The 18,432-nt window shown below is 42.4% G+C and overlaps 1 protein-coding gene across 1 annotated transcript; it reads left to right on the top strand.

The window, feature by feature from the left end:
* The first annotated feature begins 385 nt into the window (after positions 1-385).
* On the top strand, positions 386-1,639 carry LOC147497928 (uncharacterized). Its single transcript, XM_086563058.1, has one exon. The coding sequence runs from the start codon at positions 386-388 to the stop codon at positions 1,637-1,639; it is 1,254 nt and encodes a 417-aa protein (XP_086419184.1).
* The last annotated feature ends 16,793 nt before the right edge of the window (positions 1,640-18,432 follow it).

The raw sequence follows: 18,432 nt of genomic DNA, 5'->3' as shown, positions 1-18,432 counted from the left end.
GGAGGTAGGTAGACTCAGGGAAGAGAATGATGAGTTGAGGAGAGAAAGAGAAGACACTCAGGGGGGAGCGAAAATAGCAGTACCTGCGGGTAGTGAAGTGGAAGTGCAAAGTGAGGAACTTCCTCAAGCAACTGGGGCGAACCATGCATGAGGCATTACCATGGAAATGGTGCAGGCGATTATCGAAAGAGACAGAGAGGCTAACCACGCAGTGGAAAAGGAGAAACACGGTGCAGCCAAGAAGGTGGTAGAAAGCCTGAATCAGAATCCACTAGCTGACTCGGTCTGGAATTCTGAGGTACCCAAGAGGTTCACACAACCGTGGTTTGAAAGGTACGATGGAAAAGGAGATCTGGCTGACCATTTGCATCACTTCAGGCAGTAGATGCCACTGTGGCAAGAGGCAAAGTATGACAGACTCTGTTGCATGATGTTCCCTACCAGTCTGAAAGGGGGAGCATCCGATTGGTATTATCGGTTGGCGTCGCGAAGTATACAAAGGTTCGAGGAATTGGAACAAGCTTTTGTAAACCACTTCATCCATCAGAAGAAGAGGGTTGTTGATGTAGCAGATCTCTTTAATGTCAAGCAGAAGTCCGCCGAGACACTCAGAGACTTCCTGTGCAGATTTAAGGAAGAGACGCTAAAGGTGGAAAACTTGGATGAGCGCACCACAGTCATAGCATTCCAGCATGGATTGAAACAGGGAACTCGGGTGCATGAATCAGTATCTAAGATCGAAGTTACCACCTTGCATGCTTTGTACCTGAAGGTAGAGAAATACATCCGATACGAGGACATTTTGCAGAGAACCAGTACGGAACACAGGAAGGCCGACAAGTCAGTGCACGCTGTGGGAGTAGAGGACAGGAGAGACAGGGAAAGAGCCGCGGCAAGAAATGAAGGGAATTACAGAAGGGAGACACAGAGAGCGGAGAGAGGCCGAGACCAAGCACGAAGGGAGTACATGGAGAGAAAGCCTTACCACGAAATAGACTTAACTCCACTAAACAAGCCGTTGGAGGAAATCCTGCCGTTGATCAAGAGACAGCGGCACTATGAAGAACCGCGGAGCTCGCCTAAGGAGATAGAGGGAAAGCCGTTTTGTGCGTATCATCAAGTCAGAAATCATGCTACCAATGAGTGTTTTGCTTTACAATGGTTAGTAGAAAGAATGATTGGGATAGGACAGCTGAAAAAGCATGTCAAGGAAGTGCAACCGATTGAAAAGGCTCCTGCCGCGGCCCGAATCCTGGGCACAATAAATGTTATTTTCAGTGGAGAAACACTGGGAAGGAACGCCTACAGAGATAAGGTGAGGAGGACAGCCAATCTACAACAAGTAAATGAAGTGGTGAGCAGTCCGCAGCTAGTTCCAGGAGGTGGCAAAGGGAATGACAGGATCGAGTTCACTCTAAAGGATCTGGAGTCAGTGAGTGCACCTCATGAGGATGCGGGTGATTACCATAGTGATGGGGAATTACATGGTGAAAAGGGTACTGATAGACTGTGGGAGTTCATTAGATTTGCTATTTCAGAGCGCGATGGAAGAAATGGGCATAGAAAGGAAGCAGATGAAGCCCCTCAAACCAACTTGTTCGAGTTCAACAGCAGCATGACTGAGCCATTGGGGAACTAGTACTACCAGTGACTGCGGGGCGGTGACCACTTTCACCCGATTCCTGGTAGTGGATACTAACTTGTAATACAACGCGATCCTGGGAAGAAAATGGATTCATGAGATGAAGGCGGTCCCATCTACTTATTACCAAGTGATCCACTTCCCGACAAATGGAGGGATGTACGAGATAAGGGGAGACTAGGTCGCGGCACAGAACATCCACCAGGTGACAGCGATGGCTCTTAGCCGCGCACCTAATAAAGAGGCTCCGGAGACAGGGGACAAGCTGGCATAGCAATTACAGATCACGGCTGGGGAAAAGAGGCCGCTCGTCGGGAGCAAGACAATGGATGAGATTGAGGTCGTGAACATTGGGGTAGCAGAGGAGGAGAAGTTTGTGAACGTAGGGACAAGTTTGTCAGAGGATTGGAACAAGAAATTGGTGGCCTTGTTAACTGAGAATAGCGATGTATTTGCATGGACGATCGAGGACTTGGCGGGGTTGGATCCAGAGTTCACATGTCACAGATTGCATATGCAGGAGGGTGCCCGCCCAGTCTAACAGAAAATAAGGAGTATGAAGCCTCAGTATGCACAGGGAATTCGAGAGGAGGTGAAAAAGTTGAAAGATGTTGGGATCATCTGCGAATGCCAGTTTACTTAATGGCTGTTGAACATAGTAGCGGTACCAAAAAAGAATAGGAAAGTAAGAATGTGTGTGGATTTCACCGATGTCAACAAGGAGTGGGGGAAAAGATGTTCGAGACTAAAATCAGAAAGAAGATGGAGATCTATATAGATGACATGGTAGAAAAGAGTATGACTGAAGAGAAGCATTTAGAGGGTCTGAAGGAGACGTTCTCTATACTGTGGAGACACAAGCTTATGTCGAACCTAGAGAAGTGTACATTTGGGGTGACATCCGGAAAGTTTCTGGGGTATATAGTCACATATCGCGGCATAGAGGCGAATCCAGACCAGATTAGAGCCTTGTTGGAAATGCCATCTCCGTAGAATGTGAAGGAGGCTCAGAGACTAGCTGGTATGGTCGCGGCACTCAATAGGTTCATATCCAAGTCATCGAATAAGTGTCAACCCTTGTACCTACTATTAAGGAAGACGATTGACTTCTAGTGGACCGAGGCATGTGAAAGGGCTTTTTAGGAATTGAAAGAATATTTGGGCAAGGCTCCGATCTTATCGCGGCCAGGGTAGGGGGAGAAGTTGTATTTATACCTGGGGGTGTCAGAGTGTGCAGTTAGTTCAGTGTTGATAAGGATAGTGGGCAAGGCAGAGAGATTGGTGTCTTCCAGAGTAAAACAATGTTGGACGTTGAAACAAGGTATAGTAGGATTGAAAAGTATGCCTTGGCTCTGATCTTCTCTGCACTAAAGTTGAAACCTTACTTCGATGCTCATTCGGTGGTGGTGGTGACCAACTTGTCACTCAAGCAGGCAATGAAGGCAGAGAAATCAGGGAGAATGTTGAAATGGGCTGTGCTGCTCAGTTCATATGACATTGAGTACCAAGCCAGGACCGCAGAGAAGGCCCAGGCGATAGTGGAATTTTTGGCTGAGTTTTCGACCGAGGACCCCACCTGGGGGGAGGAGATGATCATGGAACCGGAGGCAGACCAAAACCACGACCCCTTGGACCCTTGGGACATGCAAAATGGATAAAGAGTCTTCGCAGATGGGTCTGCTACCGACGAAGGTAATGGCATTGGGGTGGTGCTGGTCACCCCAGAGAATACTCGCCTAGAGTTATCGATGAAATTGGGCTTCCCGTCTTTGAACAACGAGTCTGATTATGAGGCAGTGATAGCAGGGTTGGATTTGGCCAAGGACTTGGGTGTGCGTGTATTGATAGTATACTCTGATTCGAATTTGGTAATATGTCAAGTCAATGGAGGATTCGCGGTGCGGTGCCCTAGGATGGCAAAGTATCTAGAAGTATTGCGAAGAAAGGCAGGAGAATTCGAGAAAGTCAGTTTTGCTCACCTAGGCAGGGGAGAGAATAGACACGCCGACGCCTTGACGTATGTTGCTGTCGTACTCCCGGGGACAGAAGGTAGATCCATTGAAGTCAGGGTGCTGAGCAAACCAAGCACCACGGAGGACGCGGGGGTGTGCCTGACTATGGAGCAAGAGCATGGATGGATGGAACCCATCAAGGGTTACCTTTCGGGGATAAAAATAGAGGACAAGGGGGAAAGGAGGAGAATGGAACAGAGGTCCCAGAGATACGTTTTGCTGGATGGTGAGTTATATCGACAGAGTGTCAGTGGGCCACTCTTTAAGTGCCTGGGACCGCAGAAGGTGCAAGAGGTGTTAGGTGAGGTTCACGAAGGGGATTGTGGAAGCCACTCAGCTGGAAGGACAACCGCTCACCGGCTGCTATCACAGGGGTACTTTTGGCCCAACATGAAGAGAGATGCAACTGAGTATGCCAAGAGATGCCAGAAATGCCAGATCTTTGCGCCGCTGATACACACGCCCGCAGAACCGTTGCACAAAGTCTTTAGCCCATGGTCGTTCGCTATGTGGGCATTGGATGTCGTCGGACCTCTGCCTATGGCCAGCAAGAAAAGGAGGTTTATGCTAGCCATGACTGACTATTTTACGAAATGGGTTGAGGTGGTGGCTCTGCTGCAAGTGAAGGAGGAACAGGTGAGAAAATTCTTATGGGAGAATATAATATGCAGATTTGGACTACCGCACACCATCATCGCGGACAACGGGACCCAATTCACAGGGGGAAAGGTGAGAACCTTCTTCCAAGCCTTCAAAGTGAAGCAAGGTTTCTTAGCCCCTTACAATCCAAAGGGAAATGGACAGGCAGAGTCTTTAAACAAAGTGATCATGAATAACCTAAAGAAAAAGCTGGAGGAACGCAAGGGGTGTTGGGCAGATGAGTTATACCATGTACTGTGGGCAAACCGCACAACACCGCAGACATCTACAGGAGAATCCCCGTTCGCAATGGCCTATGGGGTAGAGGCAATGATTCCTGTGGAAATGATGGCGTCAATAACTAGAACCAAGGCTATGGAAGCAGGGTTTAATGAGAAAATCTTGGCCGGGGAACTGAACCTTACAGAGGAAAGGAGAGACGCCGCACGCATTAGATTGGAAGTGTACCACCGGAGGTTACAGAGACAGTATAACAAGCAGGTGAAGCCACAGAAGTTTATGGTTGGCGATCGAGTACTTCGGAGGGTGACCCCAGCCACCAGGGAAGAGACAGACGGGAAGCTGGGACCAACTGGGAGGGACCATACACCGTGGTGGAGGTTGGAATTTCTGGGACCTATAGGTTGCAAATGCCTCAAGGGGATAGCATCAAGCGACCGTGGAACATCAGGATGTTGAAGGAATTCCATGAGTAACTTTGTCTTTAATGTTTTTAATTAAAGAAAATTGTATTTGCTTCATTCAAGCCTTGTAATGATATTTTAAGTTAGCTACTATGTTAATGAAAGCAATAGCAAATTTCCTCAATCTGATAAGTGTGCATCCGTTCATGTGTGAATTAGGCTAGGGGCAGCGGACAGGGGGTTCCAAACTCAATAGCAACTCCTTAAACAACTTGGGGGAAAGCTGAGTGGCCCGGGCATACTCAGCGGCCTTCAACATCTCCACGATCAACTTGGGGGCACACTGAGTGTCCCGGGCATACTTAGCGGCCCTCAACATCTCCACGACCAACTTGGGGGCAAGCTGAGTGGCCCGGGCATACTCAGCGGCACTCAACGTCTCCGCGATCAACTTGGGAGTAAGCTAAGTAGCCCCGGCATACTCAGCGGCCCTCAACATCTTCACGATCAACTTGGGGGCATGCTGAGTGGCCCGGGCATACTCAACGGCCCTCAACATCTCCACAATTAACTTGGGGGCAAGTTGAGTCACCCGGGCATACTCAGCGGCCCTCAACATCTCCACGATCAACTTGGGGGCACGTTGAGTGGCCCGGGCATACTCAGCGGTCCTCAACATCTCCACGGCCAACTTGGGGGCAACTTGAGTGGCCCGGGCATACTCAGCGGCCCTCAACATCTCTACGATTGATAAGAGCCCAAAACTGTAGTTTTAACCCTTTAACAGTCATACTTTTGGACCAATTATGTGAGTAATAATTAAGAGTTAACACTGACATTTGTTTTATGCATTTCAGCTTCAAAGTCCATTATGTGCAGAAATGTGCCACTTTAGTGAGATAAAGGAGAAAAGGTCGGTTACTAAGGAGTTCCGTGATTAAAGGCCAAGATTCAAGAAGATAAAGCCTTCCTAAAGCCCGGTCAAAAGCTGAAAAGTCGACACAGGCTGAAACAGTACACAAGTCAGCAGAACTTCCGAAAGCCGTATCTTTGGACTTAGACCTCGGAATTGGGCCTACCTTATGTCAAAACGACCGACTCGGAAAGAGCTTTCCATTGGTCTAAGCCTTGACCCAATTAGAGGAGTAGAAGTGGACGAAAAGTCTGTGGAAGCCAACTGCAGCTGAAGAGACCTTTTTGGACTGAAAGAATTGGGTTTTGGGCCTGATTCTCTGGCCCAAAACATGGCTCCAAGCCCATGCACGATTTTTGGATCTGAAAGTATAAAAACCAAAGCTTAGCTCTTTGTTAAGGGTAGCTAGTTAGACCTAAAATAATATAGATAATTCTAGATCTGTTTTCATTAATTAAATTAAGCTTTCGTTCCATTTTCAATTCTTGTTTTAGATTAAGTCTTTGAATCATTGTTCTTGATTGATTAGATAAATAAAATAGTTGTTTCCTCAATTTCGAATTGTGTTATTTCAATTTATAGATCTGATTTTAATTCTTGTTGATTATCATTCCGTAGTTTAAATAGATTGAACCATTGTTAGTTAATTTCGTTAAGTTAGAATTTTAATATGATGTGTAGTTATAATGAAATGGGAAATGATGGTTTGATGACTCAAGGCTAAAACCTCCATTAGAGGGGTTGATGAAGCCTTGATGAAAACTTAGTGGTATAGTGTAGAAACATTGTAGAATCTATTCCAATCTAGAAGGTCGTGATTAAGCCATGAGAATGGGTGGGCGACCTCACATGCTAGTTAATTACTCTCGGTAGAAATGCCATGAACACTAGGGATTAGAACTTGAATTTCTTGCCGTAAGAACGTAAGAATCGAGATACAAGAATCTATGTTAGGCTATTAAGTTGGATTCGAGGTGGATTCAATTCCCATCTAATCATTTATATAGATTCAAGCACAATCATATTTTCATAGCATTCGTAGTTAAATTCAAGTAATTAAATTTAGTAAGTATCGTAGTATATCACCTTCGTAAAGCTCTCATTGACTTAAGACTGATTAATTAGATTAGAAAACAATTCCATGCTAGAGCACTAGGAGTGGAACGAATTTGTTACTCCACTCTATTTCGATAGACTTGAGAGTAAGAATCTTTGATAAATATAAGCATCATATGACTAGTTTAGTTTTACTTGCGTTTAGAGTTCATCGCTTTATTTCGTAGGTAAGACTATAAATTTTATCATTTATCAAATGGCGCCGCTGCCATCTTAGTTGCACTTTAGCATTGTTTTCATAGTAGAATTAGTCATTTTTAAGTCCCATTAAATCCACCCACCCTTGTTTGATTCATACTATGGTTATTCGTTTCAGCATTGAAAAATTCTGGGACAGAATTACACGGAGCGCGATCGCGCCTATAAGGAGCGCGCATGCGCCTTATAGTTTGGACTTCGAACGCGACCTGCCCTCATCATCGAAAGACTTCCCCTCACTTATTGGACTTCGAGCGACCACCGCTCCGCTTATCGACAAGGATGACCGCGCCGCCTATGCAAAAAATTTTATGGATTTCTACAGTTTGTTTTTGAACTTTGATTTTTAAGTTTTTTTCAGTGTTCTAACTTGTTATTTACACTGAACACGCGTAAACAAGACGCTATTCATAAAAGCGAAGCAAGGACGCTTATCGGTATTCCTTTCTTCCATACCTCGCATCTCCGTTAGAGGTTCATACTAATATATCAAGATTGTTTGGATTGTTTTCGTGTTTAGACTTAGACTTGCATGAGATTAAGGTCCGGGGGAGGAAAACACCGAACGTAATTAACCGTCAACAAACAAACATATCGAGTATACCAATCACAACACCTCTAACTACTATCCCACCAACCATACCGACATAATGGGTGAAGAAAGAGAGACTCCTCTCTCCGACTTCTACAAAGCTTTGGCGATAGCCCTAAATCTTGCATCGTTCTAGCGGACCGGTGGGGGATTTTTCGAATCCCCAAACATATTTAATTTGTTACCCGTTTTCCATGGTTTAGGCCATGAAAAACCTTACCAACACATCGCGTAGGATTGAACAAGTCCTTACAAAATTCCATCATCCTACGGTTGGTGCGGAAACAAATTAAACCGGTGGGTATTTCCCTTCACCTTAGCCGATAAAGGCGGCGTCTTTGGTTAACTGCAAAAGCGCTTAACTCTCAGGGACTCGTGGGCTAAACTTGTTCAGCTATTTATGGAACATTTTTACCCACCCCTAAAGATGGATGAAATGCTTTCCAAGATTCATTTCTTCCCACGTAACCCTCATGAATCATTTTAGAGGCTTGGAATTGTTTCACCGATCTGCTAATAGAGTGTCCACACCATAACCTAGCAAAAGACACGTTAGTTAGGTGCCTTTTTCAAAGGACTTCAACATCACCATAAAGAAGTCCTTGACATAATGAATGGGGGTAGTTTCCTAAGTAAAGGAGCCTCAGAGGCTTACAAATTTTTAGAAGAACAAACTAAACCCAATAACAATTTGGGGGAGTGATGATATCCCCGCTCTGCTAGTTCGTCTTCAACAGTTAAGGCCGCCGGTATGTTTGAGATGAAATCCGATCCAGAACTTAAAAATTTTAATCGAATCTCTAACTAAAAAGGTAGAGGCTATTTCTATTCAACAAAAACCTATTCCCGTCATGAATGTCAACTCCAACCCATGTAATTTCTGTTTGAGTCCTGAGCACCCTGACTCCTATTGTCCTCTCACCTATGAACAACAACAATTAGAGCAAGATAATGTTTGCTCCATTAATAACTATCCTATTCCTAATGCCCCATGGAGACAACATCTCAACTTTAGTTGGCGAAACAATCAACAAGTTACAACTCCAGGCTTTAATAACCAAAATGTTAGGCAAACAAACAACTATAATCAAGCTCCACCTAGGCAAGGGCGGGGACAAGGTCGGGAAATTATAATAATTATAACAACCAAACACAACCACGACAAGGTGTAGCACAAGGTCGAGTAATTATAATAGTTATAATACCAATAGAGGTATCGTTCGGTTAACAATAGTAACTATCAAAACCCACCCATAAATAATCAACGTGAGATAGTTCGGTCGCACCACCACTGACTACTACACCTACACAACCGACCGTATCGGCGCTTTTATACAGGTTACCCAACAACTTTTCCAATCAATGACTCAATCAAACCAACAGATATTACAATCCATAAATCGGGGCATACAACGGTTAGCCCAAGAGAAAGCCCAACCAAAAGGCGTGTTTCCGGGACAAAGCGATACCAAACCTTAAAACAACAAACACGGCCTTTGAGGTAAACGGTAATACTAGTACGAAACGACAATAGTAGGTGACCTAAATGCCATCACCACTCTCTGCTCGGGAAAGTGGTTGATAACAAAGTAACTATGCCTATAGTTACCCCATCAAGATACTCCACACCGGATATCGAACTAGATAATCTAAATAGAAACCTGAAGAACCTACCGTTGTAGAGGTACCGGTTAAACCACAACCTAAGAAACAAAAGCCAAGGTTACACATCAAATCGAGCCATATGCTAAATATAGAAGCGAAACCACCATTCCCTCAAAATTAGCCATGCTAACCGGGGATACCAACCGAGGAGATTAGGAGCGTTTTCAAAATCTAACGATAAACCTTCCTTTTCTCGAAGCTATTAAAAAGCTACCTAATCATGCTAAGTTTCTTAAAGAGTTGTGCACTACTAGGCGTAAGACCAACATACCTAAAGGCGCTTTTTAACTGAACAATTCCCAACTTTATCCGAAAATAATGGAATTGTTAAGTACAAGGACCACCGGTAGATCCCTCTTTGTAAAATGCACCTTAGGAGATTCCCACCGCGGCGACCGCTTTATTAGACACGGGGCGAGTGTTAACTTACTCCGTATTACTTGTATAAACAAATAAGTCTACAGGAAATGCAACCTACAAAAATAACGTTGCAATTAGCGGACATGTCTATTAAGTATCCTAAGGGTGTAGTGGAAAACGTGCTTGTTAAGGTTCAGATTTTTACTATCCTGCGGATTTTGTTATCCTCGATCTGAAGTCGCTAATGACTCTGTCACGATCATCTTAAAGCCCTTTTTTTTAGCAACTACCAACGCACTTATTAATTGCGCGATGGTAAGATGTCCTTATCTTTTGGCCATCTCACGGTTGAGGTAAATGTTTTAAAATGATGAAACAGTTACCGATTCGATCTATAGATGGGGAGGTTAGCATGATCGAGAGCTTAGCTCAAGATTATTTTAACAACACGTTTCACGAAAACAATATGTACAAATTCCTTTCTTTTGGAAAGTCAGATTTTGTAAATGACTCTACTTAGAGGAAGTCAACACCATCCTTGAGTCCACACCAATTGTAGACGCCGGTTTGCTCCATATATTGAGTATGAAGACTTGCTACCTAAGCAAGTATTCATTATGCAAAATAAGGACCCCGAAAAACATCTATTGATTTTCCTTCCACCCCAGTGCTTAACCCCTTCCCCGAGTTAAAATATATTCAACTCGATCCGGATGGTAGTCATCCGGTAATTATATCTTCTCTGTTATCTATGGATGAAGAGACGTTTAATCCGGGTGATTAGGGAACATCGGTCTGCGATTGGTTGGTCCCTAGTGACATTATTAAGGGAATTGACCTAATGTTTGCACTCATCGTATCCATTTGGAGGATAACGAAGATTTCGCGAACCTCGGCGTCGCTTGAACCCTGCCATGAAAGAGGTGGTTAGGGAAGAAGTCTTCACGATTACTCGATCGCGGGTATCATATACCCCATCTCGATAGCAAATGGGTAAGCCCTATTCATATAGTTCCTAAGAAATCGGGAGTTACCATGGTTCAGAAGCGGAAAGGGTGACTATGTTGTCACCTGAAGGTCCTATGAAATGGAGGATCTGTATTGATTACTGACGCGTTTAAATGCTATGACACGAAAGGATCACTTTCCTTTACCTTTTATATATCAAATGCTTTCGAGCGCCTAGCTGGTCATGCTTTTTATTGTTTTCTCGATGGCTACTCGGGCTATTTTCAGATTATTATTGATATTGATGACCAAGAAAAGACTACCTTTCACATGTCCCTTTGGAGCGTATGCCTATAAACGAATGCCTTTTGGCCTTTGTAACGCTCCCGGAACCTTCCAAATGTGTATGCTTCATATATTTAGTGACATGGTAGAAGCTTTTTATGGAAGTTTTCATGGATGATTTTTCTATCTATGGAGACTCCTTCACGATTGTTTGTCTAACCTGTCTAAGGTTTTGACAAGGTGTGAAGAAAAGAGCCTCGTTTTAAAGCTGGGAAAAGTGTCATTTCATGGTGAAAAGGGCATAGTACTAGGTCACATTGTATCTAGTGATGGCATCGAAGTGGATAAGGCCAAACTAGATAAGATAGCGACTCTACCTAAACCACGGACCGTCCGATATTAGAGCCTTTCTAGGCCATGCAGGTTTTATAGGCGATTTATTAAAGACTTCTCGAAAATAGCTAGGCCTTTAACTAATCTGCTTTTGAAAGATGCAATCTTTGATTTTAATTTTAAGCTGTAAGCAGGCTTTTCAAACTTTAAAAGCAGCCTCTAACCTCTGCACCAATTATACAGACCTCGATTGGTCTAAACCTTTCGAACTCATGTGTGATGCTAGTGACTATCACGTGGAGTGCGATCTTGGGACAAAAACTAGATAATAAGTCCACCGCCATTTATTATGCTAGTAAAACATTAAACGATGCTCAACGAAATTATTCAACTACTGAAAAAAGAATTCTTAGCCGTCATTTATGCTTTAGATAAGTTTAGTCCTTATTTGGTTGGTTCTAAAACTTTAGTTTACACGGACCATCATGCACCGCCATTAAGTACCTTCTTGCAAAGAAAGATTCTAAGCGAGATTAATCCGATGGATCCTTCTCCCCGCAAGAGTTCACATTAGAAATAAAAGGACAAAAAGAGGGGTCGTCAAAACGTGGTTGCCGACCACTTATCTAGACTCACAAACGACGATCGGTCTGATTCGAGTCCATACCGGACTCTTTTCCGATGAGCATCGTATGCCATTTTTAGCACCATGGTATCTTGACATTGTAAATTATCTAGCGGCTGATGTTATGCCTTATAATTGGTCAAGGAATGAATGTAAAAAGTTTTTAGCCAGAGTTAAGTTATACTACTGGGATGAGCCCTACCTTTTTAAGTATTGTGCGGATCAGATTATTCGTCGTTGTATTCCCCAGTGGGAATATAATGAAGTTCTATTGTTCTGCCATGACAAAGAGTGTGGTGGCCATTTTAGTGGGATGAAAACAGCCGCTAAAGTTCTTCAATGTGGATTTTATTGGCCTACCCTTTTTAAGGATGCCCAAGTGCATTGCAAGACGTGTATTCGTTGCCAACAACTTGGGCGAATCACGAAGCGTAATATGATGCCATTAAATCCAATCTTGATAGTTGAAATTTTCGACATTTGGGGCATTGATTTCATGGGTCCTTTCCCGGTTTCCCACGGTTTCATTTATATTCTAGTTGCCGTGGACTACGTGTCAAAATGGATAGAGGCCCTAGCTTACCGTAGCAATGACCATAAGACCGTTGTATTTTTTATTAAAGAATATATTTTCTGTCGGTTTGGCATTCCTAAAGCCATCATTAGTGATGGTGGAACACATTTTTGCAATAGAGTTATTGCATCCCTAGTGAAAAAGTATGGAGTTACACACAAAGTAGCAACTCCTTATCATCCACAAACTAGCGGACAAGTAGAAGTTTCTAATAGGGAAATCAAAAAGATTTTAGAAACAACTGTAAACCCTGATAGGAAAGACTGGTCAAAGCGTCTATCGGATGCCTTATGGGCGTATAGAACTGCTTTCAAAACTCCTATAGGTATGTCTCCCTTTAGACTTATTTTTGGGAAACCATGTCATTTGCGGATTGAATTAGAGCACCGTGCTCTATGGGCTATAAAAGCCTTAACTTCAATATTCATGAGGCAGGTGTCAAACGCAAGTTGCAATTGAATGAGCTTGAAGAAATCCGTAGCGATTCATACGATCTCGCGAAGGATTATAAAGCTAACATGAAACGTGTTCATGATAAGCATATCTTGCGCAAAGAGTTTGTGGTCGGTCAAAAGGTTTTGCTTTACAACTCCCGTCTACATGTTTTCCCAGGCAAACTAAAAACCCGTTGGTCTGGCCCTTTTTCTAGTTACTGAAGTCACCCCTTACGGGGCAATCACCTTGGTAAATCCAAATGACAACAGTACCTTTCAAGTTAATGGTCAACGGTTAAAACATTTTCACGAACTTCTGTCCCCTGATGTAGAGGAAGTCCTTTTACAGGACCCTGTCTATGAGGACTGACCCTTGTCATTTGGTGTACTTACTTTCATTTCCATATACTGATAAGTACACCATTCAGGTAACCGGGCCCTCCCTATGGAGTGTGTGGCTGTAAGTACCGGATCCTAAGTCCACAATTTACATAATTCACGTTTTCCACTTTTGCATGTTTTCTCGGTTTTTGAGTCATGTTCCTCTATGGAGTGAATTATGTATTTATTGTTTTTCGTGTTTCTTATAATAAACATATAAAAATAAAATTAAAATTCTTAAAATCATAGAAATAGCAATCCAACAAGTCTTGGGAATCTGACTTTAAACGACCCACGTTGTAAACAAATTTTGTGTTTAAAAATTTGTTTGGGGGTGGGCAGTCGATCTTTCCATCGGGATTGTTCGAACTTTCCATTGGTTTTGTTTTAGGCCCATTAGTTCAATTGGGTTGGCGTAATCTAAACTAAGATTTCCTTCGTTAAGCATAACTTACGTCACACACACACACTTGGGGCGTTCTTCCACCCTCTTGTACGTCACCCATGGTTGGAATTGAGTGTTTTATGGATCATTGGATTGGAAATTCTCTACTGATCATTTCCATAACTCATTCGCCAAAATCGGGCCAGTAACGAAGCGGCAAATTGAGTTTGAATTTGCGCGAAAAATCGGAAAATTTCGGAATTCAAACTGGGCTTGGGCCCAACCCGGCCGCGTCGACGTTCGCCGTCTCCTTCCTTCCCAACCCGCACGCCGCAGTGTTTCCACTTCAATCCCAAACCGCCGGTTTACAAGTTAAATTAAATTTTGGAAACCAAAATAAAAAATAAATATATAGAGGGGAAGAAAACCTAACTACACCTACACCAAGGAAATCAAATCCACCTAAATCTTCTCTAAACAATCATCACCACCAACCCAACTTCGAAAAACAGCCAACAATTATAGTTTCCACCACCACCACCACCGCCACCAACGCCGTTTTTAGTAGTTTTCTTCAAAACTTCGCCTCCCCACGGTCTACAAACCATTAGTAGTCTAAGAAATTTCAATGGCGCTTACGACGTAGAATTTTGCGGAACACGCGTTTGCTTCCGGCGGTTTAGCCATTTTACGACGGGAGATGTTCAAGAGACATTGGAAATTTTGTGGTACTCAACCGAGGAGTTCTATCACTATGATTTGGTAGAACAGTTTTATAAAAAGCGAAATTGGAAGGGGATAGGATTTTCATAAAGTTAGGAGGAACGCGAGAGAAACGCTAGCGGCAGTTGTTAGGCTTGATCTAGGGAATTACGCTTTGAAAGCAACCTAGTAACGACAATTCAGGAATCCAAATTATCTTTGGAGTTCCTGCTTTGATGAAGGATACTGGTCGTGGAGGGTGAATACAATCCGACATCCCATTCGTCCCCAGACCACCCTTAGAACCAATCAACTGGCTGTAGCTCAGTGGATTGGTAGGAACGTCCTCGGGAAAGACAAAGTCAGTGACATCGGCCTGCAATGTCTGCACGTTCTCTGGATTTTGCAAACAAAGAAGTATAATTTCTGCATCCTTGATTTAATGTTTAATGTGATTCGAGGAGTGGGGAAGAGTTTAGCGCCTCTTCCCATATTGATCACTAAGATCATGCTCTCCTTTAGAGCTGTCGCAAAGATCTGCTCTATTAAAATCAAATTGCATTCTAATGCAAGTATCTATACGGATTGCATCCAAGAGACTTGGCGTTGTCGAAGAAAAAATGGATGAGTCGGAGGATGAAAGGGAAGATATGACATGGATGGATGAAGATGCATTAGAAGTGTAATTCTAATATAGAACGCATGCAAGTGTTGCAAAGCTGCCTTGCGGTGCGTTTATGGTATTTGTGGAGATATCCGAAATAGACGGATAGTAGTTCAAAAGAAGCAAGGGAACCTTTCGAGGAGATTTGAAATGCTTTCGAAGGGTTCCGGATGATATCTTGTATAATATGGAGACTATCCACCAAAACAACAACAAACCCGGTATGCAATAATTTTCGATGCTTGAGATGGAAGCCCAACGCTTGTTCGAATAGAGATGCTCTGACGATGCCCACCCGTGGAGGACTCTGTTTTTTATTTTAGTCCGGCGACAGCATGGCGTCGCCAAAGAACGAAGGGTTCAAGCCAATCTCCATCTCGGGGTCCATCATCATCACAAAACTAGGTGTTCACCCGGTTGGAGTTATTTGTTATTTCATAATTTCATTTTATTAGAAGGATTTTAATTCAGTAGTTAAATTTAAATAGTAATGTGTTTATTTAATGTTGTTTGGATTTACATTTTATTTTATTTTTAATATAATTGGTTATTTTCAAGTACTGCTTGTTTTATCATTTATCCCACCTTCCCGACTTGTTTGGGGGTGGAAATATTTAGACCGAGCATAAGTCGTTATATGATCATATATATGTGAAGTTGTCTTGGAGGAAAGGTTGATAATTTGGCCGATATCGGCATATCTATGACTTGTGTGGTGGTAGCATGAAATCTAGGAGAGTTTAGAAGTTCCTATTCTAAATCCAGTATGAAAGATACCAGGATTTTTAGGAAATCATGAAAATGGCTTGTTTCCGTTTTCGGTTTTGGGAATTTTCCTATTTCCGGAAATTGCCTTCAAACAAATAGGGAACTTCCCGATTCGTTTTGGAAGCTCATAACCTATTTAAACTCCCTTCTTTCTACACTAACAAACCACAATACATCCCACCATCATCCCGCACTATCCACTCCAAGTTTTACTATCTTTTTGCTCTAAACTCGGTTTTGGGGGCTTATGGCTGCATGTGAGCGCACCCTTTCGCCCCTTTACTTTTTTTTTGAAGAATTTTGTCGAGCCGCCCGCCCTCATACTGGCGACCAGCCCTCATACCAAACCTAAAGCCCGACCAGCGCCATAACACTATAATCGCATTTACCACAAGAGCTGACCATACCTATCTGGCCAGCGCCGCAGCGCCTTCTTTGAACGCGGAAATTTCCAATTTTCACGGGGGTCATTCAAGATTTTTGTGGAATTGTTCAAAGAGTAGTTAAGATGACATCTCCTCGTAGTCATACCTAAACAGTCTTTTCGAAGATGTGTTGGGCACGAGACCTATGGACACGGGTTCCGACCACGGGATCCTGCCCGATTAGGATGGCGTCATCTCATCGGTAAGTGATGACGAGTCATATTCACCACAACTTACTACTTATTTCTATGACCACGTTAAATTCTATTGTAATCGGGATGGAGATCAAGAATTCTCCGTTGTAGTCGATGACCACGACACATGAATTCAATAAAATTTGGTCGCCTTAGTTTTAGGAATACCAATACGATCCCCGTTCACACATGGGCATATATGACCGATAATGCATATCTTTATGATTATACATATTTCCATGATTATTATGGGGGAGGGTATTTCGAGTAATGGACCGAGGCGATATATAGCATTGCCCTTGGTAGCCTTTCCTTAAACGTAGGCACCACCATGTTATTCATCCCGATGAATATTTTGGGGAATGGCGGTTCATTTCTGCAAAACGATGCTGCTGGTGATATTTTCCTCGCTTTAGGCGAGGGGCGTCGCCCGTTATGACATTCCCGAGTTTTGGTCACTAGTCTTAAAGAGAGCCCAAACCATGAGGCGTAAGTATCTTCTTATGCCTGTGTTGGTAAAGCCATCATCGCGTAGTTGTTTACACAAATTATTACGTGCACAATTCCACAGTTGGAAAGGGTTGAAGTCATGAGACCCACCAATAGGTGGTTAAGCTCATTCACGAATAATGACTTAGGCTGGGATGGCAAAGTGCGCGACCTCATTTGGTCGCCCGTACATCCCATCGGACATAATAACACTTAACAGGTTAGCATTAGTAGATGATAAATGGCGGCAAGCTTGGCAAGTTATAATGGTGGCGGGATCGCGAAGGAACCTCATATCTTTAATGAGGAGGAGGATGCTTAAGCGGGGAGATAAGGTAAGTTTTAGTTTTTTAGTGTCTACTTATGTCCCAAGCAATTTCATTTTTGTTAACCCCATAATGGGTGGAACTCTTATAGAGTTGCGTCAGTTTTTATTTCCTATATTAGTACGTTCTAACTTTGTTTTGCAGATGTTCCTGAATTTCACACGTTTCAATGGTATTTTTCCTACCCTCTTTATTTACAATACTTTGAGGACAAAGCATGATTCTTGTTTAGGGGCATAGAAACATGTGTAATTAAGGCATCTATGAGGATATAGATATGTATAATATGCATTTGTTTCTAGTTAAAATTTCAAAAAAAAATTCAAAAATATAAATAAATAAGTTTATGCTAATTGGTATTGTTTTCTTTCTCTATGCTCTTAACAATCTAGAAGTCTCACGTAGCTTTTGCATCAGAATAATTGTTAGAAACTTAGGTTAATATGTAGGTAATAATCTTTGCATCTATCTATAAATATATTACATCAAGATCTATGATTGTTAGCGATGAAGTTTAAAATCTAGGCTAGAGTACTTATTCTACAAATCTGTGAGAATATAGCTTAAAAGCCTTATATGAGTGGAACATTTGAGAAATGACACAAGGGAGAAGTAAAATCCGGATAGAAATCACCGTCCACTTGCTTGATCATTATGCCATATCTAAAAGCGAGAATTTAGGCCCTTTTTGGATCGATATAGCCAAAAATTCAAACCTATGAATTATTTTCAGCTAATTAAGCCCCTCTTTTCTTTAGCCTTCCATAAACCACAATTCCTTTACCTGTTACAAAAATTAAAAAAAAAAAAAAAATAAATAAAAATCAACCTACCCAATTTAGAATAAGTCCGAGAATAGAATGAGTGAAGAAAGAAGAAGAGAAAACACATTGTAAAACAAAAATTAGTTAGTTGTTGAGGAAAAGAAAAAGAAGTTTCCATCCAAGGAAAAGAAAAAATATAGAAATAAATAAAACTCCAAAAATAGAATAAAAGGGAGTCAAAAGCCAAAGAAAAGAAAAAGAAAAATATGGCTAAGGATGGAAACAAAGTATAGAAGCAAAAAGAAAATAACAAGGTTTTCTCTAAGTTACATAATATGAAGACTCTATTATCTC

This window comes from Coptis chinensis, chromosome 5 (genome assembly GCF_015680905.1).
Source record: "Coptis chinensis isolate HL-2020 chromosome 5, ASM1568090v1, whole genome shotgun sequence".
NCBI lineage: Eukaryota > Viridiplantae > Streptophyta > Magnoliopsida > Ranunculales > Ranunculaceae > Coptis > Coptis chinensis.
This window is presented reverse-complemented; position numbering and strand designations above follow the sequence as displayed.

Bases quoted from the DNA above. Each gene is read 5' to 3' on its own strand.
- LOC147497928 (XM_086563058.1), top strand. From the start codon at position 386: ATGCCACTGTGGCAAGAGGCAAAGTATGACAGACTCTGTTGCATGATG.